Source organism: Ahaetulla prasina, chromosome 1 (genome assembly GCF_028640845.1).
Source record: "Ahaetulla prasina isolate Xishuangbanna chromosome 1, ASM2864084v1, whole genome shotgun sequence".
NCBI lineage: Eukaryota > Metazoa > Chordata > Lepidosauria > Squamata > Colubridae > Ahaetulla > Ahaetulla prasina.
The window spans coordinates 30,552,161-30,580,107 of NC_080539.1; the positions used below are offsets into that span (position 1 = coordinate 30,552,161).

The 27,947-nt window shown below is 39.1% G+C and overlaps 1 protein-coding gene across 1 annotated transcript; it reads left to right on the forward strand.

Annotated features, from left to right (window-relative positions):
* Nucleotides 1-154: 154 nt before the first annotated feature.
* Nucleotides 155-27,947, forward strand: RAB10 (RAB10, member RAS oncogene family). The gene is made up of 6 exons (XM_058164707.1): nucleotides 155-1,029; nucleotides 18,877-18,937; nucleotides 21,471-21,609; nucleotides 22,861-22,950; nucleotides 23,719-23,820; nucleotides 25,738-27,947. Exons 1-6 carry the CDS (start codon nucleotides 903-905, stop codon nucleotides 25,819-25,821), a joined length of 603 nt encoding a protein of 200 aa, XP_058020690.1. The 5' UTR covers nucleotides 155-902; the 3' UTR covers nucleotides 25,822-27,947.

Below are 27,947 nucleotides of genomic sequence, written 5' to 3' on the forward strand. Positions count from 1 at the left end.
GGAGGGCATAGATCGCACATGTCACAATCCTGCTCTCTGCGCACGCTCCATACCGAACCGCTCCCATTCAACGCTATGACCCCGCCTTTCCGATCCACTCTTCCACCAATCATGGACGAGGGAAGAGTTACAAGAGTCCAAATCCTCGAATCCTTCATTTTGGGAGCGAAACAACAGCAACGACGACGACAAAAAAATCCCCCTTCCGTTTTTCTAAGCTCCGCGCGTTTCCCTGGACATTTGCGTCACGTCGCTCTACGACGATTGGAGACGTCGCCCCTCCGTGCGTGGAACAGCAGTCCGCCTCACGCAGGCGTAGAACGGTCTCCTGTGGTGTGTAGCAACTCGCCAATTCATCTGCGCATGCGGAAGGGTTGGCCCTCGGTCCGTTCACATCCTTTGACGTCAGGGAGCAACTTCTTGTCTGCAAGAAAGGGAGCGGCCGCCAAATCAGCGTGCGCGCTCCCGCGCCCTTCCTCATCCTTTGCGTGAGCGTAACCCCGCCCCACCCGTCCACTGAATCCCTCGGCCCGGCTGTGCGTGCGTACGGCCTGCTCCCGTCCGGAGCGTGACTGACTAAGGAAACCGAGAAGCGCTCGCCTGAGGAGGGAGCCGAGGGGCATGAAGTCGAGCGCCGCTGTTCACCCGTGAGGTAGTTCTGCCCGGGAGCCGAGTCCCTAAAGCTGCTGCCTGCCCTGCCCGGCCCGCTGTCACCAAGGCAGCCATTTTGTGCCTCCCCTTCCCTCCCTCAGCTTGCCGCCTCCTCCTTCGCCACCGCCGCGGAGCCCGGCCTTGTGCGTTGTAGTACGGAGGGGTCTCGGAGGGCCCAAGGCGGCGGCGGCGGCGGCGCCTGCTGAGGCAGAGCCTGGCGAGGAAGTGGCGCGCGGCGCGGGGGGGCCCCCATGGCGAAGAAAACCTACGACCTGCTCTTCAAGCTGCTGCTGATCGGCGACTCGGGCGTTGGCAAGACCTGCGTGCTTTTCCGGTTCTCCGATGATGCTTTTAACACCACGTTCATCTCCACCATCGGTGAGCGAGAGTTGGGAGTGCCAAGTATTGCGCCCGCGGCTTTTTTAAAAATATATATATATATATATAAATGCTCCGACTTTCCTCAGGAAGAGTCTCTTTTATGCTCTTCCTATGTAACATTTGTATTTTCTCCTCCATTCTTTCGTTTTTTCTTTTTTCTTGTGGCGATGAAGGCGCGCCTGTAGAAATCTCGGTTCCATTCTCCCCCCCCCAACCCCCCCAAAATTATTCTTCCAATGCCAATAAGGGCAAAAGATGATGAGAGTTTTGGGTTGTTAGATTGAGGAAGTTTATTTTATGAGGTAACCCCACCCCAAATACCTTGTCTAGGCATCCTTTGTTCCTGTTCTCTGTCTCATTATAGTTTTCAGTTTTGAATGTAGGATTATCCACCTTTCACCTATTTTTCAGACTACAATCCATTCTGGAATATTCTTTGTTTTTTGGTAATGTAGCTGCTGAATTTTCTTTTTACTTCTATATTGGGTTGATATTTTGCAATCTCTGCCTTCCATTAAGAAAAAAAAAAGGGTTAGCTGTCATTCCAGCAGCACAGTGGGCAGTGCTTATTCAAATAGCCCTGGCCTTTTGAAAAGGAAAGCAAAAATGTTTTTAATACATTATGCTAACTGTAGCATAATGATCAATAGCACCCTTTGGTCCTTCTGCTAACATCAGTACTGCATACTCCATTTCTTTCATGTTTTTAGTGGAGTATATAGCTTTATACCACTGTACCTAACCAATGCCACATTCATTCCTGGGAGTGACCTCAACATCATCCAAGGTTTTCTATTTCTCCCACACCCCCTAGTGTTGATACTGCTTGTTCATACTTGTTTTCTTAAATATATATCTGTCCTTTGTGCCTGATTTCTTTGTTCATATTTGTTATATACATTTAACTGCTACTCTATGTCCCAAATGAACATCTAGTTGATCCATGTATCCAGCTTAATGGCTGTTGCCCTACTGTCAGTTTCTGATGTTTGGAGGAAAGAAATTCCTCTATGAAAGAGGTGGTAGTGATTTCTGGAAATCTAGAAATGTGTGAAACAGTTTTTGTTTTATTTCAGTGCTGGACTTCAGTGGCTGTTCTTTGAGAGTTCTAAAAGTTTTCGTGTCTGGAAATAGATCATTGGTTTATGAAAACTCCCAATTTTAAAAAAATATTGTGGCTTAGGCAGATTCTCTAACCATTCTGTAAGATTAAATCATGAGTTTTGGATGAAAGCTGTATTCTCCAGCTTTACTACATATCTCTGTTAATGCTGAGGATGCAGAAACCTCTATATAGATACTTCAGATTCCTAAAAGGAATTCAATTGAATCGAACATATTAAAATTATTCATTGTGTTTTGCTTTGTATACTTTAATTTAGCAAAATATTCCAAAGATAATTTAATTCCAAATAATAAAGATAATTCCAAAATAATTTAGCAAAATATTCCAAAGATGTCAAATTACAAGTGTAGGTTGGTAGTATCATTTGCTAGTCACTGCTGCAGTTTATCATCAGTGCTGGGGATTTTCAGCTGAATATGAAAGTAAACATTGTAGGACTGTGCAGCTCTTCCCATTCAAAGGGAAAAAGGGGCTTCTGAATTCATTTAGGGCATGAATATAGCACCTACCTGTAGCTCCTTAAAACAGCCATGCCTTTTCTTATGATTACATGCAAGATTGATTGCAGTTAGACCCAAGAAAAGACATCTTTGGTTCACAGAGTTACATACATAGTACACACAGAGTGCTATGTTCGTGTCCATACATACTCTTAAGGATTTTTTGTTTTTGAATCCAAAATATCTTATGTCAAAAACTGCTTTATACATACTGTTTTAATTATAAAGACTCCTTGAACATCATATTAGATATTCTCATTTAAATTCACGGCTAGACATTAACATTGAAAAACAGTGTTTATTTGACATGTAGAATGGCAAATAATCATATTTATTCACGACTGGTATATAATTTTCATTGAGATAAATTTCTTTTCTGAAAGAGCTAACTGAGGAAAGACTTTACTTTTATTAGTGGCAGAAGTTAATGTTCGATTTCCTCAAGTTTGCATATAGTGAATAGAATTGTTTGTTCTGTAAGAAAATCTATAGGTTTAGGATGTTTTTCAAAGTTCTAAGAAGAAGCCATCTTAGAGTCGATCCATGTATTATGTACACTGATACGTAAAACTATTGAACTATTATAATATGCATGTTCCTGTTAATTTAGATGTAAATTTAAATAATTTAAATAATGTAATATGTAGTGACTTTTGATCTAATAGTTTTATTACCAGAAGCTTTCACTGAAAAAAAAAATTCTTAATGAGATGCATAAAAGTTGGCAGTTTGTTTTTTAGAGTTAACATAGATATTTTACAACTGATTGCTGCTATACAGACAGACCTTTATTGTTTTAGACATTAAATATAATCTCTAATATTTATTTTTCTAGTTTAAAATTTAAATTTACTACTTATAGGTATTCCTTGACTTAAAACCATAATTGGGACTGGAATTTCAATTCTAAGTTATTGCCATTGTAAGTCAAGCACCTGATTTTATTTTTTTACCATTTTTATAGTGAATCAGTCATTAAACAAATTCATTTTGTTTGCTGGAAACTGGCAAAAAAAATCACAAATCGCAGTCATGTGACTACAGGGTGCTGTAGTCATTCATAAATGCAAGCTGATTGCCAAGTGTCCAAAAAATTGGTAATATGATTATGGGGGAAACAATGTTTTACCAGTTCCAGAAGGACTTTGTAAGCTGTAATGTACCTTTTCCAAGGCCTTTGTAACTTTGAATGAACAACCAGCTGTAAGTTGAAAACTATCTTAGTATCCAAAGTTATGACAGACCTCCTCATTACTACTTACAACCTGGTTTCAAAGCTCTGACAACCACACATACACTCTATAGCAGTGACATGCATTTTGGGTATTTGGCAATCAATCCACATTTACCAGCATTTGCAGCATCACATGACTGCAATTCTTGTGATCACATGACTGCAATTTATTTATTTTTTAATTTATTTATTGCTGGAAATGGGTTTTCTTCCAGTTTCAAGCAAAAAACGATCTTTGCCTGAAATGGGTTCATTGTGACTGCCACAAAAAAGATAGTAAAAACAGGCATGGTCATATAGTGACCCACTTAATGACTGGGACAACTTACAATCATTTTAAGGGCTCAATTATAGCCATAAGTCAATCTGTCATAGGTCTATCTGTATGTGGCTGCATAGACCTGGCCCGTGGGGCTGCCCTGGAAGCAGCAAAGGACCGGCCCACAGTGCCTCTGCCAACAAAAATGGAGCTCCATTTTTGCTGGCAGAGGGTTGCAGGAAGCTGCCATAGGTGAAAATGGAGCACAGAAGCCCATTTTAGCTGGCAGAGGGTTGCAGGAGGCTGTTGTAGGTGAAAACGGAGCTCGAGGGCCTGTTTTTACTGGCAGAGTGCCTGGGCCGCCATAGGCACCCTCAATACGAGTGATGTCGAATTGGCCATGACCCCTAGCCACGCTTCCCACACCCAGCCCTCCCACGGTCAAACACAACTCTGATGTGGCCCTCAATGAAATTGAGTTTGACACCCTGGCATAAAGTTTAGTAATACTAAGTTCATCTGGTAAGATTGGAATAGTTGTTTAAAAACATTCTATCTCTGAGTTTTGCAGCATGATACAAATAGTCCTCAATTAATGACCACTCATTCAGTGACTGTCTAAAGTTATGCTGGCTCTGAAAGTGGTGACTGTAGCTGGTTCTCAAACTTCCATCTGTAGCAAAATTCTTGTGATCTTGCTCCTTGCCAACCAGCTTGTACTTGCAACATTGTAGTATCCTGTGAACACAGGATTATGATTTGCAACCTTCCTTGCTGGCTTCACACAAGCAAATCAATAGAGAAGCTAGCAGGGAAGGTCACAAACTGCTAGGTTAAGTCTCCCCTGTCTGTGTACACTCCTCGGGCCTCACTGTGCTTGCGTCAGACCTCTCTGGCCACTTACACATCCTCCCCCACGTGGCAGCTGACACCCCAAACCCCACTGTACTCACACTGTGTCTCCCCACCACTCATGCACCCTAATAGTTCCTCTCTCATCTGGCAGCAATTATCCCAAGTCCTGCCATATTCATGCCACGCCTTTACTGATACTTGTGCATCCTTTCCCACCCGGCAGCAGCCGCTTACCTGCCTTCAGGCTTGCCTGTGAGCCACCTGGGACTTAAAATTTCCTGCCAATCTTCCGACTGACTTTGGTTGTTCGAAGCCAGTAGGATGTTACAAGGTGTTTACTTAACAACCCATCATCTTCTCTTAACAATGGTAAAATGTACTGCAGGAATTGCTGTCACTAAGCAATGCAGTCACCTGACATTGTGCTTTGCGACTACATCATTTAGGGATGGAAATTCCAGTCTTGTACTTGTAGTGTCATGCTGAGGATCTGTAATGTGTGTTCTTTATAAGAGCACCTGCTCTTTAGTATTTCCTTTGTCTAGCACAGGAGTCCCCAAATTCTTATTCAAGCTCATTAACTCAGTGAAGTTTTAGATTGTTCCTCAACCCCAAAACATCGTAACAGGGACAGCTTGAGGCTATTTCCACTGCTGACTGACCAGTCAAAACTGTGTTGCTTCTAACCACCTCATCTTAAGGACTAGGAACTGGTGTGCAGCTTTACAGAGACCTGAAAGATTAATTGAACCCCATCAACTGTCTATTATTTATCAACCACTTATTGATTCCCAGACATCTATTGACTTAGGTAACCCTGGTCTAACCTCTACCTGAGTGTGTTTAAAAGGGCCCTTGAAACTTGGCTTTTCCCACAGGCCTTACGTTAGACTGACTGGCAGATCTTATGTGCTGTGATGTTTTAGAATATTTTTTGCTTCTTCAGAAGGTCTCTAGTTTTTTTTAGCTTTTTTAATAATGTTTTTATTATTGTACTTTGTCCAAAGCTATTGAATTAAATGCTCTTATATACTTATTTAATAAATAGAAACTCTTATTATTAACACAGAGAATCTCCCACCTGCCTTTACTATCTTGTTAAATATCATTTAGTAAACATTCCAGTCTAGTTTTTGGGTATTTGTCAGCTTATTTATTTTATTTATTTATTAAATTTATATGTCATCATCTCCCCAGTAAGGCAATTCTAGGTGGCTTACAGATCATAAAAATAAAAATAAAAAAACAGTTACAAATTTTAAAACTAAATTAAAAAGGTTAAAACTCTAAAAAACAGGAACCAAGAGATGGATGTTACAAAGATGAGGTCGTCAACCACCTCCAGCAGTGAGCAGCCCCTTTGGGGCCTCAAGCAAACCAACAATGCCAAGTTTTAATGCCCTTCAAGAAGGCCAGAAGGGTGGGTGCACTTCTCACCTCCATTGGTCAAGTATTCCACAAGGAATACATTCAGACTTTACTATGTTTAAAAGCCCTTAGCAAGTTTTAACAGTCTCGTAATGTTTTAGTTGGGGAAATGTTTAGAAGTGCTGTAGTTTTCAATACATCTTTCAGATGTATTAATTTAATACAATGGTTGACACTTTATTTCAGGGTGACATTGGATCTTCAAAATTAAGTTTCTGGCACATCATTTAGCTTGCCAATGATTTGGGACAGTGTTATTTTTAGTTGTGGTCCTGCTCCTGTTTGAAAAGTAAATGCTGAGAGGAAGGAGATGCTTTCTGTGTCCCAGCTAGGATTGCTATAAATATCTTCCAGTGCTAAAATATCCAAGTCATCATAGATTCCCTGATAGAGCGGAAAGTTGGACTTCAAAAGCAAAATTGAACATAATCAAGGATTCCCCATATTGTACTATATTATCAAGTAATACCTTTTATGTTGGAGTCCAGAGAAGTTATTTTCAACCCATGTATCTTGGGTTATGATCTATTACTGTTAAGGCGTTGGTCATGCTTTACTGGAGAGTTACTAAAAGAAAGTGTCATAGGTACACCTCTGGAAGGTTTGGGTATGGAGGTTTATTTTACATGCATCATTTACTTAATGCTTTTTAATGACAACTAATGTTATATGTTTATAATGTAAATGCCCTGCTGTTCAACAGTTATTTTAATTATGATATAAACTAGCTTGTTAGCTACCCTGTTTCCCTGAAAATAAGATATTCCCTGATAATAAGCCCAATTGGGCTTTTGAGTGCATGCTCTAAAATAAGCCCTCCCTAAAAATATTTAAACGCAGAGCTGGAAATCAGGCAAGACGGCACGAGGAGCCCCATCTTGCTCCACATGCCCCAAAATAATAAGACCTCCCCGAAAATAAGGCCAAGTGCTTATTTCGGGGTTCAAAAAATATAAGACAGGGTCTTATTTTCAGGGAAACACGGTACCAGGGATTTTTCTCATTACTAATACAGTATAGTTGGTGTATATGACTGGAGCTTTATTTAGATTTCATATGTACTGTAAGTAACCCTTTGCAAATACTATTAAGTATTGCACTTATAAGGTGCTGGCAGCAATTTTGAGACAAAATCCTTCCCCCACCTACATTTATCAAGAAAACTAGGCTGAGAGTTGTGATAAATTGGATGTTAGCACAGTCCACCCAGAGTTGCCCTGTGGTAAGATGGGCAGCCAATAAATTTTATAAATAAATAAAATTGTGAAGAAAGAGTATCTGTTGTCTTGATTAGCAAAGGGGTTGACTGCAAATAACTATTCTGTTAGTAGGATTTCTTCAAGCTAAGTACCAGTAAACTGGTGGGATTTGTAGCACTAGATTGAAAACTGTGGTCCATAAATCATTATTTTAAACTTTGTACTTTGAGCTATATGGAAAAGATTGTATGCATTTACATCTGCTAAATCGGAATGGTTGTTTTCCTGATAGCATTTTATTCATTTCTTGTTAGTCACTTAGTATTAATTTGAATGACTGTAATCTAAATTCATTCATTTGTTTGTTTTTTGTTTTGTTTTTTAATAAATCATTGCTCTCTAAGTTTGAAGGTAGTACAGAAATAGTTTGTCTAAAGTCATGATTTTCACTCTCATGAAAAGAAGGAGCAGTGAGGAGAATATGTAGATCTGGAATACTGTATGCTGGAACTCATTCTGAATCACCTTTGTTAGTGTCTTCCTGGGCCAATATGCTTGATAACCACAAGCTTTAAAGGGTTTTTTTTATTTTTGGATCAAATATGGTCTCGGTTAAAGTCAAATAAGGAAAATATGCTTATGCAAACCCTTTCAGGTATAGCAGATCAATAACTGAGTTCACAAAGCGTTCTGACCATAATAAACCACACTAGTTGGGTCCATATATCATGTGGTAAGTAAAATCAAACAATACTATATGTTAGAACGGGGCAGGCAGTTTATAGATCTCATGCCCCACATTTGCAATCTGTAGACCATGCCTAGACATTGTTGTCTGGGTGAAAGGCAATGATGAAAGATTCATGTAATGTCATCACATAAATGCGACAATTACATACATACATCCACTGTTGTGACGAGAGTACATACATGGTGTATGTGTGATGATATCACTGTTTGCCATGAAGGCTGCTGTGCCCAGATCATTTTGCTAGAATTTTATGGCAAGATAACATTTTGACAATGAGGTACTTCCTGCTTTTTAATTAATAAATATGGAAGATGGCTACCTCCTCTGGAAATACCATATCATCAACTACATCTCATTCTTCCCTCAAAGTTCAGAATAAAAGAGCATCTCCAGAGGAAAAAAAGTCTATTTGAATTTAGCAAGATTTGTGAATCTAGCAAGAAGGTGAGGAAAAAGAACAATCCTATACAAGTAGTCTTTGCTTAAAAATCATTTATTTGGCAATTGTTCAAAGTCATGATGGCACTAAATAAATGGTAGTTATGGCCAGTTCTTGAGGTTATTTCTGTTGTAATACACCTGCAGTCACATAATCAAAATTTGGGTGATTGGCAGCCCATCCAAATTTAGGACCATAGCTTGTGCTTCAACTCCCCTTATCTTCCTATCTCCCCCCCCCGCCCTTTTGGCCTTTCAAAGGGCTAGCAGCTGCCTGAGCTGGCACACTTCGTCAGCAGTAGCAGGAAAAAACCAGGGATGTTCAACTAGAGGTGTCTCAGGTGGATGGCGGTAGAATGCAAAGCAACCAAAAGAGCAGAAATTGGGTGGGAGTTGAAGCAGAGGCAATCTTTGTTTGGAAAGAACTAATCTGACATTCAGTACTATGGCAAAAGAAATTAAATACATTATAGCAACATGCAGAATGTGAAGAATTGAAGAAAATGATGTAAATGAGAATCTATTGTGTTCATGAATAGTGGATGAATAGAAAAAAGTATTTTTGAAGAGCCATGGCATCTATTGAATATATTTATTTATTTATTATTCACATTTTTATACCGCCCTTCTCCGAAGACTCAGGGCGATGTACAGCAAATAAAACGACAATAATACAAAAAAACCATTTAAAATACCATAACAAAATTAAAAATCTTATTAAACTATATAGTGGCTGGTTTCATATATTCCAGTATGCTCTGATATTTTTTAATCAAGTTAATTGAATAAGTTATTTGATTTGTTAACACTAACCAGTGAAATGTAATTTAGAAATTCTCATAATTTGTTTCACGCATGATGCCAAATAACTTAATGATTAATGAAGAATACACTGTATGAAAATCTAACAGTGTGATTTGCACTTTAGAGCTTATGATTATTATAGCTACTTACGGGACCGCCTGCTGTTACCGCATGCCTCCCACCGACCCGTACGCTCTCACAGAGAGGGACTTCTCAGGGTGCCGTCCGCCAAGCAATGTCGGCTGGCGGCCCCCAGGGGAAGGTCCTTCTCTGTGGGGGCTCCCACACTCTGGAACGAGCTTCCCCCGGGTTTACGCCAAATACCTGACCTTCGGACCTTCCGCTGCGAACTGAAGACACATCTTTTCATTCGCGCGGGGCTGGCTTAAATTTTATTGATTTTAAATTATCTATTATTAATTTTAATGGGGTTTAGTTTTATATATTTTAAAGTTTTTTAGGCCAATTATAAAATAAGTTTTTTAATTTGTATTTTAAATTGTATATTGTATTGTTTGTTTTTATTTTTGGCTGTACACCGCCCTGAGTCCTTCGGGAGAAGGGCGGTATAAAAAATCGAATAAATAAATAAATAAATAAAATAAATAGCTCGAATTTGTCTATGGAGATTCTTAGTCATCCAGGTCATGGTTGTCCCAAAGGTGCTTTTTCCCCACCATGCAGCCAGAGCTGAAGAAGCTTCTTGGATAAGAAGTGAAACATCTTCAAAGGAAAACCAGGAGGTCCAGTTGCCTCTTGAAAAAGCACCTTTGGGATAGCTTCAAGATTTTACTAAATTTTTATCTGTTTCACACAACATATTTAGACATAATTTGGTTTGTTTTTTATTTAATGTTGCTGAAACCATTTGTGATTTAGTGTGAACTTTTAAGTCTAACTTTCTGTTAATTCTAGTAGGAGGTCTGTTATTTGCGAAATAAGGGTATTTTATTCATTTAAATTGGAGCACATTATAGGATTTTTGTCCTTCCTATTTGACTCTTAAAAGTGCAAAATAGCAATAGCAATAGTACTTAGACTTATATACTGCTTCATAGTGCTTTACAGCCCTCTCTAAGCAGTTTACAGAGTCAGCATATTACCCCCAACAATCTGGGTCCTCATTTTACCGACCTCGGAAGAATGGAAGGCTGAGTCAACCTTGAGCCTGGTGAGATTCGATCTGCCAAACTGTTGGCAGCCAGTGATCAGCAGAAGAAGCCTGCAGTACTGCATTCTAATCACTGTGCCACTGTGGCTCATTTAAGATGAAGGCAGATTAGTATCAACATTTTAAAGTTGGATAATCAATACTGGGGACAAGAAATAAAATACGTTCCTATTCTGAGTTGGCTATGGCTTGGGCAATATAGAATTGAATTCATAGGATCTGAAATGATTTCATATGCCCCAGATGTAAAATAACCCAGTGAAATTCAAAACTGATAGAGGAGCCCTATTACTGCAGTGGTTACAATCCTCCTGTACAGGAGCCCTGGTGTCGCAGTGATCAAAATGCAGTATTGCGGGCTAACTCTGGAATTCGATCATGTTGGGCTTATGGTTGACTCAGCCTTCCATGCTCTGAGGTCGGTAAAATGAGGACCTGGATTGTTGGGAACAGTATGCTGACATTGTAAATTGCCCGGAGAATGGTGTAAAGGTATATTAGTCTAAGTGCAATTGCTAATTGCTATTGCTAGTCATTAGATGACAGTAAAGAGCTACTGAAAATGCGTATTTTTGGGGGGTCATCTAGTAATAAATAATCTAGTAGTAAACACGGTGGCTCAATGGCTAAGATGCTGAGCTTGTTGATCGAAAGGTCAGCAGTTCAGCAGTTGGAATCCCTAGTGCCACGTAACAGGGTGATATCCCGTTACTTGTCCCAACTTCTGCCAACCTAGCAGTTCGACAGTATGTAAAAAATGCAAGTAGAAAAATAGGGACCACTTTTGTTCTATGTGCCTATGGCATTTAGTCATGCCGGCCACATGACCATGGAGACATCTTCAGACAGTGCTGGCCCTTCGGCTTTGAAATGGAGATGAGCACCACCCCCTAGAGTTGGGAACGCCTAGCACAGTGATGGCTAACCTTTTTGCCAATGTGTGCCAGGAGCGAGGGGGGGGTTGCACACACGCATGTCCACACCCATAATTCTATGTGCCCTGTGCGTGCGCATGCTACCCCCCAGGTCCTGGCACGGTGGGCACAGTAGGCCTGTTCTTTGCTCTTCCTGAGGCTCCAAAGTCTTTCTAGGAGCTTGGGGAGGGCGAAAATGGCCTTCCCCACTCTCCCTCGGATGCCCTCCAGAGGCAACAAACGCCCATTTGCTGACTTCTGGACTCCAGGCCATCGTGTGCCAGGAGGATGTGAAAGGCTCTGGAGGTTGGGGAGAGCAAAAAAACGGTCCTTCCGGTCCTACCAGAAGTTATCTGGAGGGCCTCGGTGGGGGGGAGAGGCTGTTTTTGCCCTTCCCAATCTCCTAGAAAGGCTCTGGAGCCTGGAGAGAGAGAAAATAGAACTACCATTTGTCCTAGGGAATTCTGATTGAAAGTGACTTGGATTTTTGGTGTCTCATATAGGACACAACCATTTCAATTGATGATCTTCTCCAGAGAAGAGCAAGAGGAGATCCTAGCAGAAAATATTAATTTGTCAGTCCATTAATGAGTTACTTTTAAAAAGTTTTAAAATCAACCTTCAAATTTGTATTGAATAATCATATTAAATATGATTTTGAAGATCTCCGGAAACATGACCTCCACACTCCCCTGTTTAAAGGTTCATCTGCAGATTTTCCATTCTTCTAGGCTGTCTGCCAGAATATTACTGGTTTATACTTGGTAGAATGAGCAAGGAAAAATCCCTTCTCTGCCTGGATAAACCATTGAAATGCAACAGAAAAAAAAAATCTGCATCAAAGATATTTAACAAAAGTTAAAGCATCCTTGTAGGACAGTGGTTCTCAACCTTTATAGTGCTGCGACCCCTTTAATACAATTCCCCACGATGTGGCGACCCCAACCATAAACATTTTTTCGTTTTGAATTTATCGTGCCTGAAACCGTATTGGCTAGCAATCTGAACTGCTTGCGATTGCCTTGAGGACGGAGGCATTAAAGCGGAGACTCCTCCCCTATTAAGTTTATCGCGCCTGAAGCCAGATTAGGCTAGCGATTGGGAGGGAGGATTGAGCGATTGAGAGGGAGACATCAGAGCAAAGATTTCTCTCTTTTTTAATTCATCGCGCCTGAAACCGAATTCGGCTAGCGATTTGAAGAGCCTGCAGCTGGCTTGTGGAGTCAACCATTGGAGCACGATTCTTCGACTCGCAAGTATACTTCCCATATTTCCGATGGTTTTAGACGACCCCTGGCAAATCGTCATTCAATCCTCTACGGGGTCCCGACCCACAGGTTGAGAACTGCTGTTGTAGGAAAAAGTACTATGGACTGTATTAGTTTGTGAGAGTGCAAACGAACAAGCATATGTTACAAATTTTAAGCTAGCCATTTACTGAAACTTTCTGGGCAGTTTATAATGAGAGAAATTAATTCAATTTAAATAAAACCATATCAATAATATCAAATAAAATGTAGGAAGAAAACACCAGACAGACTAAACAGCAGCAAGGCAGTCACTCAAAAAATATCTTCTTTTTTTAAATTAGAAACCAGTTTAAAAAGCTGAGAAAATGAAAGGTCTTCACCTGGTGCAAAAATAACACTAAAGTGTCACACTTACATCACACTTTATATATATATATGAGGAACTCCTTCAGGTAACCTGGTGCTAAACAGTCTGGAAACGAACAGGCAGCTTGTGTAGATGATGAAGTATTGTCATAATATGTTCATATTTGATACATACGGTTATAAAGACCATATCACTGCATCCATTAAGCAAGGATCTTGCATTAATTCATATGGGAAAAAGTAGAAGTCCCTGGTAAACACGCCAGTGGGGGAGAACTGCAGGCAAGTTTCATAGGTAGGCACTGTGGAGTACAGGGCAAGTGGGTGAGTGAAAAGGCTCTTGCACCCATCTGCCAGCTTCCCCATTTACTTTGATTGTGGGAAGCTGGCAGGGAACATTGGGAATCACACGGTATACTGCAACCATCATAAAATACAAGCTGGTTACCAAGCAACCAAATTGACTATGTGATTGCAGAAATGCAATGGATGCAACTTTGGGGACCAGTCATGAGGCTCCTCATTCAGTACCTTCGTAACTTCAGTACAGCGTAACAATCGCTGAAAGAGTAGTAACCTGAAGACTACCTGTGGGCTCGTACTAATGTTTGATCAGACACACTCCAAAGCTTCCTCTAATAATGCTCTAGGAATTGATTCTGGCACTTCATTCATAATTTTTCTGTTATTATTATTATTATTATTATTTTTCAAATTTATATACCGCCCTATCTCCCTAAGGACTCAGGGCGGTTCACAGGCAGTTAAAATACATATAAATACATATTAAAAAAAAAATGTCTATTAGAATGTAAATTTACAGTCTAGAATTTTCTTATCTTTTGGCCATGAGCAGAGCAATGGGAAATGTTAGCTGCTTTACTGACATTGCATACTGATATCTTAAGATCCGAAGTGGGCTGCACAATCTATTCTCCATGTTATGTCTGAAGCTAGGCTATTATGGTTAAGTCTGTTGTATGATATAACAGAAACTAAAAACAAACCATATTATAGCTGTTACTTCGTTCAGTGGCAGTATTTTATTGCTCAACTCAAATTTATTGAGTTTGTCAGCAAACTTCAGATGTTGGTAATTTTCTGACTAGAGATGAAGATTATTTTGGCTTGATGTAGCAATTTAATTTCTGATTTAGGATTTCCAGGCTGTAAGCATAAATGAGGAAACTTATTTTTTAAGAGGCAAAATCACAAAATGTGCAACAAGTATAAATTTGTCTATACATTTGTCTGTTTAAACACTGTCAGCTCATACTCAGTCTTTTAACTAAACTCACTATTAAAGAATGTTTCTTGTTAAATTCCATCTCAAGATGCTGTTTGATATTTAATCAGGCCTAGGTTTTGTATTGTTCCTTCAAACATGGATAACTACTGTGCCTTTTCCTATTTATTCTGACACTATATTGGTGCAGTAGAATTTATATACCCTAATTAATTATATTAACTCTCTGAACCTCATATGGCTGCTATTTTTTCCATCAGATATAAAAATAAAGTCTGCTTATTAAAAATCGTGGAGAATCTTTCAAAGTCCTTAGGGTAAAATGAAACCTAAAATTAAAATTTGATTTTCTCCCATTTTGTACTTCCCCACTCCTTTTCCTTATTTTACTTGATGACTCTTGATAATTGTCATATCATGTTACTTTGCAAAACAGTCAGAATTCTAGGCAATTTTATCTATAATAAGTCATTTTATTTTATTTTGAATATGAATGCTTGTTGATTGAAATGAAGATATCTGCATTTCCTGCATAAACCAATCTACTCTGAAGCATCTACCATATTATATTCTGTATGTGGTTGCATGCTTCAGTATAACTTCTTGTGTAGTCCTGAGAGTTAATTTGTGTGTATCTATAAGGGTAGTTCCAAATATAGCTTATCAGTTTATGAATTTGGTATTTATTTTTTTACATAAAAAAGAAGAAAAATGTGTATTTGGGATATCCACAATGAAAAGTGTTCTTATTAGTGAGAATCACAGATCTTAAATTCTTGAAACAATACTATTAATTGCATTTAATAAGCAGCATTTAATATCTAGAACATTTTACCAATGTAGTTTTAATCCAGTGTATTGGATTTCTAGACTATTGTCAGGGCAACTTTCAATGTTAATAAGCATTAGGAATAAATTCCAAGTAATTTATAATTTGATGTAATGTTAATATAGTTTTAGAAATTTAAAATACCAATATTTACTTTATTACTTCTTACTTTCCAAGACTTATTCCTGATGTGTTATAACGTAAACTGAAAATTATTGTACAGTACTTCTGTCAGATATTTATATCAATTACAAAAAACAAAACTGCAAGAAATAATTTTTACTTACTCAGCTTCAAATTATTTCTCAGATCATGCAGAGTTGGAGGTGACTGATATACATATGAATTTTGGACTTGATGACTAAAGCAACATTTTGGCATTGATATGAGCGTCATAAGCTTAGGCTGGCTTGTGTATGTCCTATACATCCCACATTTTGGTGAAAGAGCAAAACTTGGTGGAACAAAATGTTAATAACTTTTGTAAAACCTGAATAGAATAGGTTTTGACTGGAAATCACATTTGGACATTCATGACTCTGAAATATCATCTTGGATATTACAAAAAGGTGTTGCATATTAATCTCAAAGTTAATTTCCAGTCAAAACCTGTTCCATTGTTTTGAACTAGTTTTGTATCAAGCCTAAATTTAATACTCCCAAATAAAGATGGCACAGGCATAGTTGATACTTCCCATTTTCAGATTTTTTCTAATACTGTCAGATCAGACTTTCAGTTTCAATTTGAAAATAATTCACAAAATAAAATCATGATCTTTCTAAAATAGCAACACCATTTTGGTTTTAACAGTTTGGTTTAGCCTAAGCTAAGCTCAGTGGCTAAGATGCTGTCTTATCGATCGAAAGGTCAGCAGTTCAGTGGTTCGAATCCCTAGTGCCGTGTAATGGGATGAGCTCCCGTTACTTGTCCCAACTTCTGCCAACCTAGCAGTTCGAAAGTACGTAAAAAATGCAAGTGGAAAAATAGGGACCACCTTTGGTGGGAAGGTAACAGTGTTCCATGCGCCTTTGATGTTTAGTCATGCCGGCCACATTATCACGGAGACGTCTTCGGACAGCGCTGGCTCTTCCGCTTTGAAACTGAGATGAGCACCGCCCCCTAGAGTTGGGAACGACTAGCACATATGTGCGAGGGGAACTTTTACATTTACCTTTTTAAGATAACTAATAATCTCATATTAATATAAGTCATGAATGGACAGTTCCTGAATTTGGCTAGGTATTTGGCTTAGCTAGCACCTTAAATCATACCATTAAAATTTAGTTGTGAAATGGCTTGTTTTATTGTTAATTTTTATTTTTATTTTTAATTTAATTTAATTTTTTTAAATTTAATTTTAATTTTTAATTTTATTTCTGTTACATTGAGGAGAAAAAAATGGCCTGGTTTCTACACTTAATTTTTCCCAGCCCCTCAAACAATTCAGAATCTCACAATTTGGCTATGAGATATATGTAGCAGACAAATTCTTTTTCCTTTAGTGAATATAACCATTTATATTTTTACATGCATTCAAGTAATTTTATCAATGCTTGCAAATCAGCATTAACATATTTTTTTTAAAAAATATTGGCGCCGGGTTCAATTAATATAAATTGTATTATGTTTTTTCAAATCCAGTGACTGGTATTTAATTTATGCTACATGATAAAAGAATATGTTGATGAAATATATGGGGAATTCTTAAGAGGCATTTTTAGCCCAGGGAAAAATCAGTTATGTAGAAAGAAATATTAGACAATAATATAAACATCAGTTAAAATTACTTGATCAATTGTCATTCCCTACTCCACATTTTGTTTTGAAAATATAATGCACTTTAAAATAAGAACACTTACAATGGAATGCCATAGGGAGAGGCTGCATTCCAGACAGTGGTGGGTTTCTACCGATTTTCACCGGTTCAGGTGAACCGGTAGCAGTAATTTGGCCTGGGTCGCTGAACCAGTAGCGACCGCTGGCTGGCCACACTCCCAAACCAGTCGCCCGGTCGCTGCTTACTCGCCCTGCCCAATCACTCCTCACCTCCTGGGCGGCTTGCCTGCCTAAGCTGCCTTCCCACGTGGTGCCTGCCTACCCTAACCCCGCCCCCATTCCCTGCTATGCTATGCAAAGGAAAGTGCTTTGGGGAACCAGGGAGGAAAGACTTTCAGGTTGTTTGAAGGGGAGGGGGAAGATGCATGCTCTTAACTGCACGTGCCGTGGTCGATGTTGGAGGAGGAGAGGCGGAGGAGCTGGGGATTCTGATGCTTTGGCCCTCTGCCCGCCCCCTCAGGCTGCCCTGGATAAGATCTCCACCATCAAGCTGTTTTGAGGAGGTTGCAGATGGCTTTGTAGTACTCGCTAAACTGGCTCTTCAGCCACAGCACCCAGCACCTCTCCACCATGCAGTCCTTGCAGAGGGCTTTCACTGAGGAAAGAGCAAAGCCGGCATCGTCCAGAAAGGCGCCCCCCACCTGTCAGCCTGGGTCCTCCCCCATTTCTCTTGTAGAAGTAGTCAGCCACATCCTCCAAGACCCACTTGACAGTGTCAAGCGTGGTGCCTGCCTACCCTAACCCCAACCCCATTCCCTGCTATGCTATGCAAAGCGTTTTCCTCCCCGGATCCAAAAAGTGCGGCTGGCGCTGCCACCTGAAAATGCTTTCCTTGCTGGTTCAACAAAGCACATTGGAGGGAAACCGGCCACTGCCTGAAACGCAGCTCTGTGAATTGCATCGGCCTAACGGGCAGCGATGCTGGAAAAGAGGGACGTTTTGCTTTAGGGGCTCACAGGTACGGAGAGGGCTTAGGTGGTGGCGGCGGCTCATCACATTGCTGGGGAGTGAAGTCATTGGGGCCATTGTCTGCCCTGAGCTGCCCGCTGGGCGGCCAAAGGGGGAAGCAGCTGCAAACCGTGGGGCCCGCCTTGTTTGCCGAAGCCGCCAGACAGATTCTCCCACCCCCAGACCCTCCCGAAGAGGTTCGTTTCTCAGGCTGTGCTCTGACAGCATGTGAGGGGTCTCTTCGGGGAAAGCGAGTAGTCCCTGTGGATCGCAGGAGCACCCTGATAAAATTTCCGGAAAAAAAATTCTCAGCAATCGATGCCCTCTTTCCCAGCCGAGTCTCTGAGGCACCTCTTGCTTGCAGCAGCAGCAGGAGGAGGGCAGCTTAAAGCAGCGTCACCTTATGCTGGTAGGCAGAGGTAGAATTCTTTTTTTCTTGTTTGCCTCCCCCAAAATTAAGGTGCGTCTTATACTTCGGTGCTTCTTATACACCAAAAAATACAGTAATTATAATGAAATGCACAAAGGAGCAGCCCAAATATAGTTTTCCTGTGGCAGGGGAAAAAAATCAAAATAATCTTTTCTATAAGGTTATTTGATATTTATGTTTATACTTCTCAGATATACTGTATTTGTGTGGATGTTTTCATGCCTCTTTGTTGATTTACTTGTTTTATTTTACTTTGTAGGGATAGATTTCAAGATCAAAACAGTTGAATTGCAAGGAAAGAAGATAAAGCTACAGATATGGTAAGTGACTAATCAAACATTTTGACATTCAAAATTGTGAATTTTATTAGCTACATTTGGCTTGTCTGCTTATTATCCACCTAATCAAGATACATCATTATTTCATCATGGTGATTTGTTTAAAGATTACCACAAAAAAAATCATAGAATCAGATCAGTCACATGTTGACAACAACCAACATGACTTTAACTGTAATTCCAGGCTCAGTTATGGTCGTAATTTGAGGACTACCTATATCATATGTACTAATGAAGTGACTACATTGCCTATAATACTGAATCCTCTCTCCTAGTCTTTTAATAATAACATTGATGGCTTTTTTAATTTTGGAAAGTTTTTGTTTATTTTATGGTCTGAGGGGTGTTTTTTGTACACCATCCAGAGTTACATTTTGTGAGATGGGCAGCTACATCAATATGAACAAAAAAAAATTTAAATCCTTGATTTTGAAAAAGAAAAGAATTGGTTTAGTGGTTACAATATAATGTAATATAAAAAATGATGGCAACTATAGAGATCAAGAAAAACTGAATATTCTCAAAAGTCCTCTTCTCCCACAAATGTATATAAAAGGAACATAAGCAATGTTACAACCTATATATTTTGCAGCTAGCCATTCTAGAGAAATCACACTCAGTGCAAATTGAATGTTAATTATAATTTAATTAGAAATCATTAACAAATAGCATTATATTCCAAATGCTATTCTTTCAGTGGATTACAGTAACTCTTTGTTTAACAACACTAATTGGGACTGAATGTCTATGGAGATTCTCAGTCATCTGGGTCATGCTTGTCCCAAAGGTGCTTTTTGAAGAGGCAACTGGATTTTCTGGTTTTTCTCTGAAAAGGTTTCACTTCTCATCCAAGAAGCTTCTTTAGCTCTCAGCTCTCATACCTAAAGCATAAAGCACCTTCCTAAGTTGTAAACTATTTTTAAAAAAAATTAAATTAGGAGATTGGAATATATTATGGTACGTGGGAAAAATTGTTATCGCAGCAGTTACTGCATCAGTTGTACAAAGTACAGGTAACACAACTGAGCTCAAAATTTCCATTGCTAAGCAACAGAATTGTTAAGTAGTCTTTGCCCCATTTTGTGATCTTTCTTGCACAGTTGTTAACTGAATCACTATAATTGTAAAGTTAGTAAAACGTTTGCAGAACATTCTCCCCACCTCCACCTACCCCTGAAGTTGGATAGTTCCATCCCTGTTAATGTTCCAGAAGTCCCTTAAGACCTAGCTATGTCACCAGGCCTGGAGGTCCCAGGGAACCAGATACATTTTTTACATGGCTCCACTGTGGATATTCACTTTGTAGTTCATAGAATTTAAATTTTTAATAATTAATTGTTTTTATTTATATAATTATACTTATATTTATTTGTTGCTTTACTTGATTGTTGTATGCCTCCCAGAGTTGCTTTTTGCAACATGAGCAGCCATAAAAGTTGGATAAATAAATAAATACGTTGTACAAGTTATTTCTACCAAAAAGTGTCGAAACTGAAAATTATCTAGGTCAGGGTTCGGCAACCTGCAGCTCCGGAGCCACAAGCGGCTCTTTGGGCCCTCTGCCGCAGCTACCTGTCCCATCACTGGTTCGTCCCACCCCTCTTATTTCTTTTTTGGACTCCAGCCTTAAGGGGCAAGAAGTGAAGGCTGCCTTACGCATAAATGTGGCGTGAAGGCAGGTACAGGGCATCTTCGCTACTGCACTTTCCTCCCCCGCCCTCCTCTTGTAACCCCCTGGCCGGCTGTGTCTGAGCTGGGAGTGTGCACACTCATGGAGAAACCCTGTGTAAGCGAGCCGCTGCCTGTCCCATGGGCGCTTTTCCTGAGCTTTGGCGCTTGCTTGAGGAGGGACTCCTTGCGCGTGCACACGCTCCTGGCTCAGCCACAGCTGTCCTGGGTGTCCTGAGAGGAGGATGGGGAAGAGGGTCGCCGGAGAGTCCAGGAGCGAAGCTGCCCTGTACCTGCCTTCGTGTCACATTTGCACATAAGCCTGCCTTCGCTTCCTGCCACTTCAGGCTGGAGTCTCCCTGTGCGTGCAAACACTCCCGGCTCAGCCACAGCTGCCAGGGAGTTATGAGAGGAGGGGGGAGGAGGAGGAGGATGGTCACCTGAAGGGATGGTGGGAGGGGGAGAGAGAGAGAGAGAGAGAGAGAGGGAGACAAAGAGACACAGACAGAGTGATACATAGAGAGGGGGAAGAGAGAGAAATACAGAGATACAGAAGGGGGCGAAAGACATAGAAAATAGTTTTCTGGCTGGGTAGGCGTGGCTACGTGGTCATGTTCCTGGATGGGAGTGAGTAACATTGAGTTGGCCACGCCTACCCAGGTTTTGTGGCTCCCAGTGTGTTTTTTTTTTCCTGTAGGAAACAGGTCCAAGTGGCTCTTTGAGTGTTTAAGGTTGCCGACCCCTGATCTAGGTGTTATGACAGATTTTGGTTACTCATTTTCTCCCCTACCAATATTTTTCACCCATTTTGTTAGACTCTTCAGTGTTTCATTGCTTTTCTTTACAGGGACACAGCAGGACAAGAGCGATTCCATACCATCACCACCTCCTACTATAGAGGTGCCATGGGAATCATGCTAGTGTATGATATCACCAATGCCAAAAGCTTTGAAAACATCAGCAAATGGCTTAGAAACATAGATGAGGTAAGCAGTTTAGTGTGGATTGGTGCAAAACCAGTGCCTGCAAAGAGATTAACTAAATACCTTTTCATTCCTGACTTTTCATTTTTTGGGGAAAAATGTGGTCCTGATGTGTTCAGATGGATGCCTGCTTATTACAGAAGAACTGGAAAGAATTTGACACTATACATGATCCCAGGGGATTTAAATGCCATCTGCCTAAAATTTGAGCATTTATACAGAATGTGTCAGCATTCTTTTGTTGTTGCTTTTTACAGACTTTAGATATGTAAGAATTAATTATATCATGTACAGTACTTAATGCATTTATATGCCATTTCGTTTCCCAAGATAATTAATTTCAAGGTACAAAAAGAGTAAAATCAAGAGGAAATGGGAATAAGGGGATGTTGTCACAGAGTTAGGTATGTGAGGGTAAAGAAAGTAATCTTTTACAATCTATCACAGGCCAATCTTGGTTCTTAAAAGATATTAGGCATAATAGTATCCTTTGAGGCAATCTTGCTTTTTGGAGTAAATAACAACCATTTTCCTCAAAACTAGTATTAAATATTACATATACTAGTAATCTTCATATTTAAATTTGCAGCTTGAATTTTCAGAGATTTTACATCGTAAATCACAAATGATGGCCAAGACTTGAGTAATTACTGTCTCAAAACAATGAGGGATAAATGGGGAATGATTTTGTAGGCTAAGTCTTAGTAATCACAATTAATAGTAACTATTAAGGAAGTGGCTGATAGGACTGTCTTTTAGAACTGTGTTTTGGCAGGATAAATTTTATTTATAATAAACTAAGTAAACTATCCAGCCAAAATATAGTACATTTTTTAGCCTGATGCAGATGCAGTTAAGATACAATATCCTATCCAATCACCTCCAAGTCACACTGTTTCCCAGTTTGTATTAATTTATTATATCATAGATTTCACCAATTCTAGACGTGTACAGGATCACAGTAAAATTGTCTCAATAAAAAAATATAATTTGAAGCATATCCATCTTGGCAAAGCGTCTATATAACTTTAGTGTATATTATTATATTCTTTATAATTGAGTACCATTATTTTCTGATTTTGATCCTTAATAGATTTAATTACCTATTTACTTAAAATAACAACCACTCAAGCCCCAAAAATGAAAGGGAAGGGGTTGTAAATTTCACTCATGGCCTCTGAACTTAACTTTCATAGGGTGGTTAATAGAATGCTGTACAGAAATATAAAATACCATTCTCTGATTGCACCCTAGCATGCTAACGAAGATGTGGAGAGAATGCTTTTAGGAAACAAATGTGATATGGATGACAAAAGAGTGGTACCTAAAGCAAAAGGTGAACAGGTAAGTACCATTTCAGCAATTTTCTGCATTGGTAGTGCAGATAATAGAGGAAAGTAAGTCTTAAGTTTCCTTTAGGCCAATGGTCAGCATTCTTTTGGTGGCTAAAAGATATTGGTATGTTTAGTGAGGCTGAATCCTACTAGATTAATGTGATCATATTATATGGGAATAGGGTTAATTGTAATGTGTTTATCTTAAAGTTACCATGACCATTTTATGTATTTCTCGCTTTATAAGAAACTGCTGTAATTTTTAGTAATCAATAGTCTGAATATTTTAAAACTTCTATTTAATAAAAATATGGAATACTTTACAGTCCTGGTGTTAGAAATCTGCATTTATTGCTGAAGGGTTTCCCCCAATTTGGAATGTTGGTTTGATTTTGATTTTTTAAAAGTTCTGAGATATGATGTTCTTCTGTATAAAATTTTACAATTGACTGAGTAAAAAGTCTGTTTTCTCAGAGTCTGAGAGAGCTTTATATTCCTGTGAGAACATAATCTATTATTTAACTAGCATTTTAAATTGTACATATATGAATTATGCTTTGCTAAAATGTTTTTAAAATGTGTTATTTTGTTATATATACTTTGGGACAGACTTAGAAGTTGTTCTGCTAATTTTGCAAATCATCTTTTAATGTGTTTGGATTAGGATTTTTTTTTTTAAGTGTGCTTTTGACAGTATGTCTGAGAACTTGCTGATGTGTATCATTTTCCAGAAGCATTTGTAACAAGCCTAACAGTTTTTTTCCCCCTTTTGGCCTAGATTGCAAGGGAGCATGGTATTAGGTTTTTCGAAACTAGTGCAAAAGCAAATATAAACATTGAGAAGGCATTCCTCACGTTAGCAGAAGACATTCTTCGAAAGGTAACTGCAATCTTTAGCAGAAAATGGGGTGGCAGGAACATTAAAATACTGAATATGGTTTGAGATCCTGACTTAATAGTAGCATCAGTCTTCCCAATAACTACCATGCATACTAGAATGTCATTGGTAAAACATGAAGAGCAGGGGAGACCATGTCTGCATTCTGGGAAGAGTTTCAGCCCATTACTCTAAAACAGTGGTTCCCAATCTTTTTTTGGCCATGCCCAACATAAGCATCTCTAAAATCTTGACACCCCCCCCCCTCTTCGTGACATATAATTCTTACTATTCAAAAAGTGGACTACTCACATGGAGGAAGCCTAAAAGGCCATTGACTTGGTTTAAACAAGGTTCCAGTTGCCCCCATTAAAAATCAAATTGCCCCCCTGTGGAGCATGGGACCCATGTTGGGAACCACTGCTCTAAAAGAAGTGACCAAATCGTTGGGGCTATGAAGTTTGTGAACCCTTTGCAATTCTCAGTGTTTCTGCATAAATATAACTTAAAACATGATCTGATTATCCTCACAGTTCCTCAAACTAGATAAAGAGAACCTGATTAAACAAATGAGTCAAAAACATAAATGCTCATTTATTTATTAAAGTGCAGACACGGTTTTTCATAAAAGCTTTGGGATAATGGACCCAAGAAAGTTGTCTGCTGGATATGAAGTTGTCTTTAGGGGGCATTAGGAATTTCTGTGTTGATTTTATCCTTTCTGTTTTGTTGTTGTTTGTAAGGCACTAGGGTTATAATACCCAAGAGTAGCCATATTAAAGTTTAAAATGTATTTTATGTTATTTAACAAATGTATATAACTCCCCATCTCATGAATGGTGACTCTGGACAGTATACACGTAATGACAAAAAACTAACACACTCAAACGTACATTCAAAAACAAAGCCTAACATTGCAGGACTGTACATTTGACTGTACAGCCACTTTGTAAATTCACCATGGGATGCCCTTCCAAGATTGACGAAAGAATCCAGTTTTAAGGGCTTTCCAGAAGGCCAACAGAGATAGAGCTAAGTCACCTCAGGGGGAATAATGTTCTAGAGGGCAAGAGCAACAGCATAAAAGTCATATGTCTGGTGGAGCTCTTTAGTAGACAGCACCCATAGCATACCCCGTTGAAATATGTACATGTAATTGGGAAGAGACAATTCCTCAAATAACCTGGTATAATTTACATAAATAAATGGGAGACACCATTCCACCAATACAAACTAACTTCAGAATTGGGGTGATACACACTAATACAAAGTAATGGCATTTTCCGAAGTCCCATAAAAATGAAAGTGTAGCTGAATAGTAATTACTTATTAAAAGTATTAAAAGTACTTAATAAGTACTTAAAAGTATTAAAAGTACTACTTAAAAGTACTTATCTGTCTGGTTTTATGTACTTAAAAAGTTGAATTTCTGTTAATTTTTTTGCTTTACTACAACAGGTAGTCCTCGACTTATGACCACAATTGAGCCCAAATTTCTGTTGTTAAGTGAGTTTTGCCTCATTTTACGACCTGTCTTGCCACAGTTGTTAAGTGATTCACTGCAGTTGATAAGTTAGTAACCCAGTTAAGTCAATCTGACTTCCCCATTGACTTTGCTTATCAAAAGGTGATCACATGACTTTGGGACACAACAATGGTCGTAAGTATGAACCAGTTGCAAAGCATCTGAATTTTGATCACTTGATCATGGGGATGCTACAAAGGTTGTAACTGTGACGAATGGTCATAAGTCACGTTTTTTCAGTGCCATTGTAACTGAGTGGTCACTAAATGAACTGTTGTAAGTCGAGGACTACTTGCACTAATTGTGGATTCAACTTTGTTGCTCTGCTGAACAGTGAGTATGGCTCCTATGATTGTGAAATTTGGCTTAACTCTTACATTGCTTCTTTATTGCAGACCCCTGTAAAAGAGCCCAACAGTGAAAATGTAGATATCAGCAGTGGAGGTGGTGTGACAGGCTGGAAGACCAAGTGCTGCTGAATGTGTTCCTCTCACCAAGCACCACCCATCACCCCTCCTCTTCTTGCTGTGGAATAAACCACTTTGCCCATTTTTAACCTTAAATATTTTTCTCCTCATCTTAACATGGCTCCACCTTTCCTTTGTTCTTCTGTTAGGGAGAGCTCACTGACTATAATTTTCTTGAAACAAACTGTATTAAAATCATGTCTGACGTTATTTTTAATGTACCAGCTGAACTCAATGCCACACTCTGGTTGTATTATAGCCCAGTCTTAACATTAAAATGTAGAGCGACCATTTCAGCTCCAGTCCGCAAACTGTACAAGAATAAAACCTAGCATTAACAGTTTATTTTGTACAACAGTGGGGTTTTATTATGAACACTGTGCTTAAATCACCATATTTTGCATCAGCAAAAAACTCATTCGCCTTGAGTATGTAAATGGGGTTTATTTTGTCCTGTGCCTTATGTGGAAAGGAACTTTAGTTCTTCCCCTCCCCACTTTTTTTCTGTTCTGGTGGAAGCAAGACAGAAGATCAAATTCTACTGTGGTGACTTTACTATGATTGATGTAGAGGATTGAGGACAAAGGGGTTAGAACAAGCTATTCCAACCTGCTTGATGTCTCTTTTCCTGTTGGTTTAAATTCAGACCAGTTCCTGCTGCCATTTTTTTTTCTCTTTAGCAGTCCCCCTCCCCTTTTTTTTGCCTGCATGCCGGTTTTATTTTTTTTATATATAGCGTGAAGTGTTAAGAGATGGCAATACAGTATGATTGCCAAATTTAATTCGAAGTACAGATCACAAATCTAGCTTTCTGAGGTAAAACGTGAAGTATCTACTAACCTTTGTCTAGCAGCTGTCAGACCAATTACTATTTCTCCCTTCCTTCCTGCATAGTTGTTGGGGTTTATGATATGGAAGAGTTAATTGCATGCACTAGTTTTCTATGGAGGATGATGTGGCTGTCTTCAATCTTTGTGTATGACTATACCATGTGGTTCCCAAATCTACAGCCATTCATAAAGAATTTGGTTTTCTTTGCTGCTCCAGGCAGGTGACTCAGTAGCCTAGTCAATATTTAAAATGTGGGTGGGGTGGGGGGAGAAAGAGGGCAAGTAAGTTTGAATGATCACACCCCTAGAATGTTTTCCTTCTGTGTTAAGTTCTTCACAATAAAAAATCCCTTGTTTACAACCCTGGGCAATTGTAACTTCTTTCAACTAATACTGAAGAATATTAAGCATAAATACCACTTTAAATTTTCTACTTAAGGAAGCAAGTATGCTCTGCTTTTGGGGGTCCCACGGGAACGGGCCTTGCTTTTCTGGTTTCCTGATTTGCCTCTCATTCTAGATCTACTAGAAAAGTCATTTAGACACCTATAACAACAGAGAGGTGTTGTTCAATTTTGAAAATACTGGGAACAGGGGTCAAGGGCTTGTATCTTTTGAGGGTCATGTTAAATTTGGGTGCCTTGCTGAGTCATTCTTTTCACCACTTGGCCTGTCTGTAAAAGGATTTCCTGGCAAACTCCTCTTCCTCCCCCCCCCCCCCAATGTAGTCTCAGAGACAAGCTTGAGACAACCTTTTTGCACTTGTTTTTAGAAAATTTCCTCTACTAATTAAATCGGCTGATGAGGCTGACTAATTTTAATAAAATGGAAGTGTTTGGAACTCTAGCCTTGATCTGGTTTCATAATAATTTTCCTGTCTCCTTTCCCTTATGCTTGGGAATTGATTTCTATCCTGTTTGTTAATCAATCCCAGGTGAGTGTCTGTTAAAGTTAAAGGCAGAAACCAGGGACTTGAGGGGACAAATCAATGCAGTTCTGTTCCTCACATATTGATGTATTGATTAGTGTTGTAAATAGAAATTGTTACCTTTTTCAGATCTGCACTTTCTAACATTATCAAAAAGGGAATATAGAGTGTGCATAATTTTTTGTATAATCTTTGTTTAAAATGTGTGCTTTTTATTTGCTTCCTTGGGCTTGGCCCTCCTGTATGAGTCTCTTTAAGAACCTTTGTAAAAGCTGTGTTCATTAAGCACCAGGTAGTTAATCAAAACAGTCCACTCTCTGGTACTACTAGATGAAAAGTCATACGCTACTTAACAAGTTAAATAAACTGAAATATTTCTA

Coding starts and splice junctions, on each gene's coding strand:
- RAB10 (XM_058164707.1), top strand. CDS start 903: ATGGCGAAGAAAACCTACGACCTGCTCTTCAAGCTGCTGCTGATCGGC. Junction 21,610..22,860: donor GGCTTAGAAACATAGATGAG/GTAAGCAGTTTA, acceptor ATTGCACCCTAG/CATGCTAACGAAGATGTGGA. Junction 22,951..23,718: donor CTAAAGCAAAAGGTGAACAG/GTAAGTACCATT, acceptor CTTTTGGCCTAG/ATTGCAAGGGAGCATGGTAT.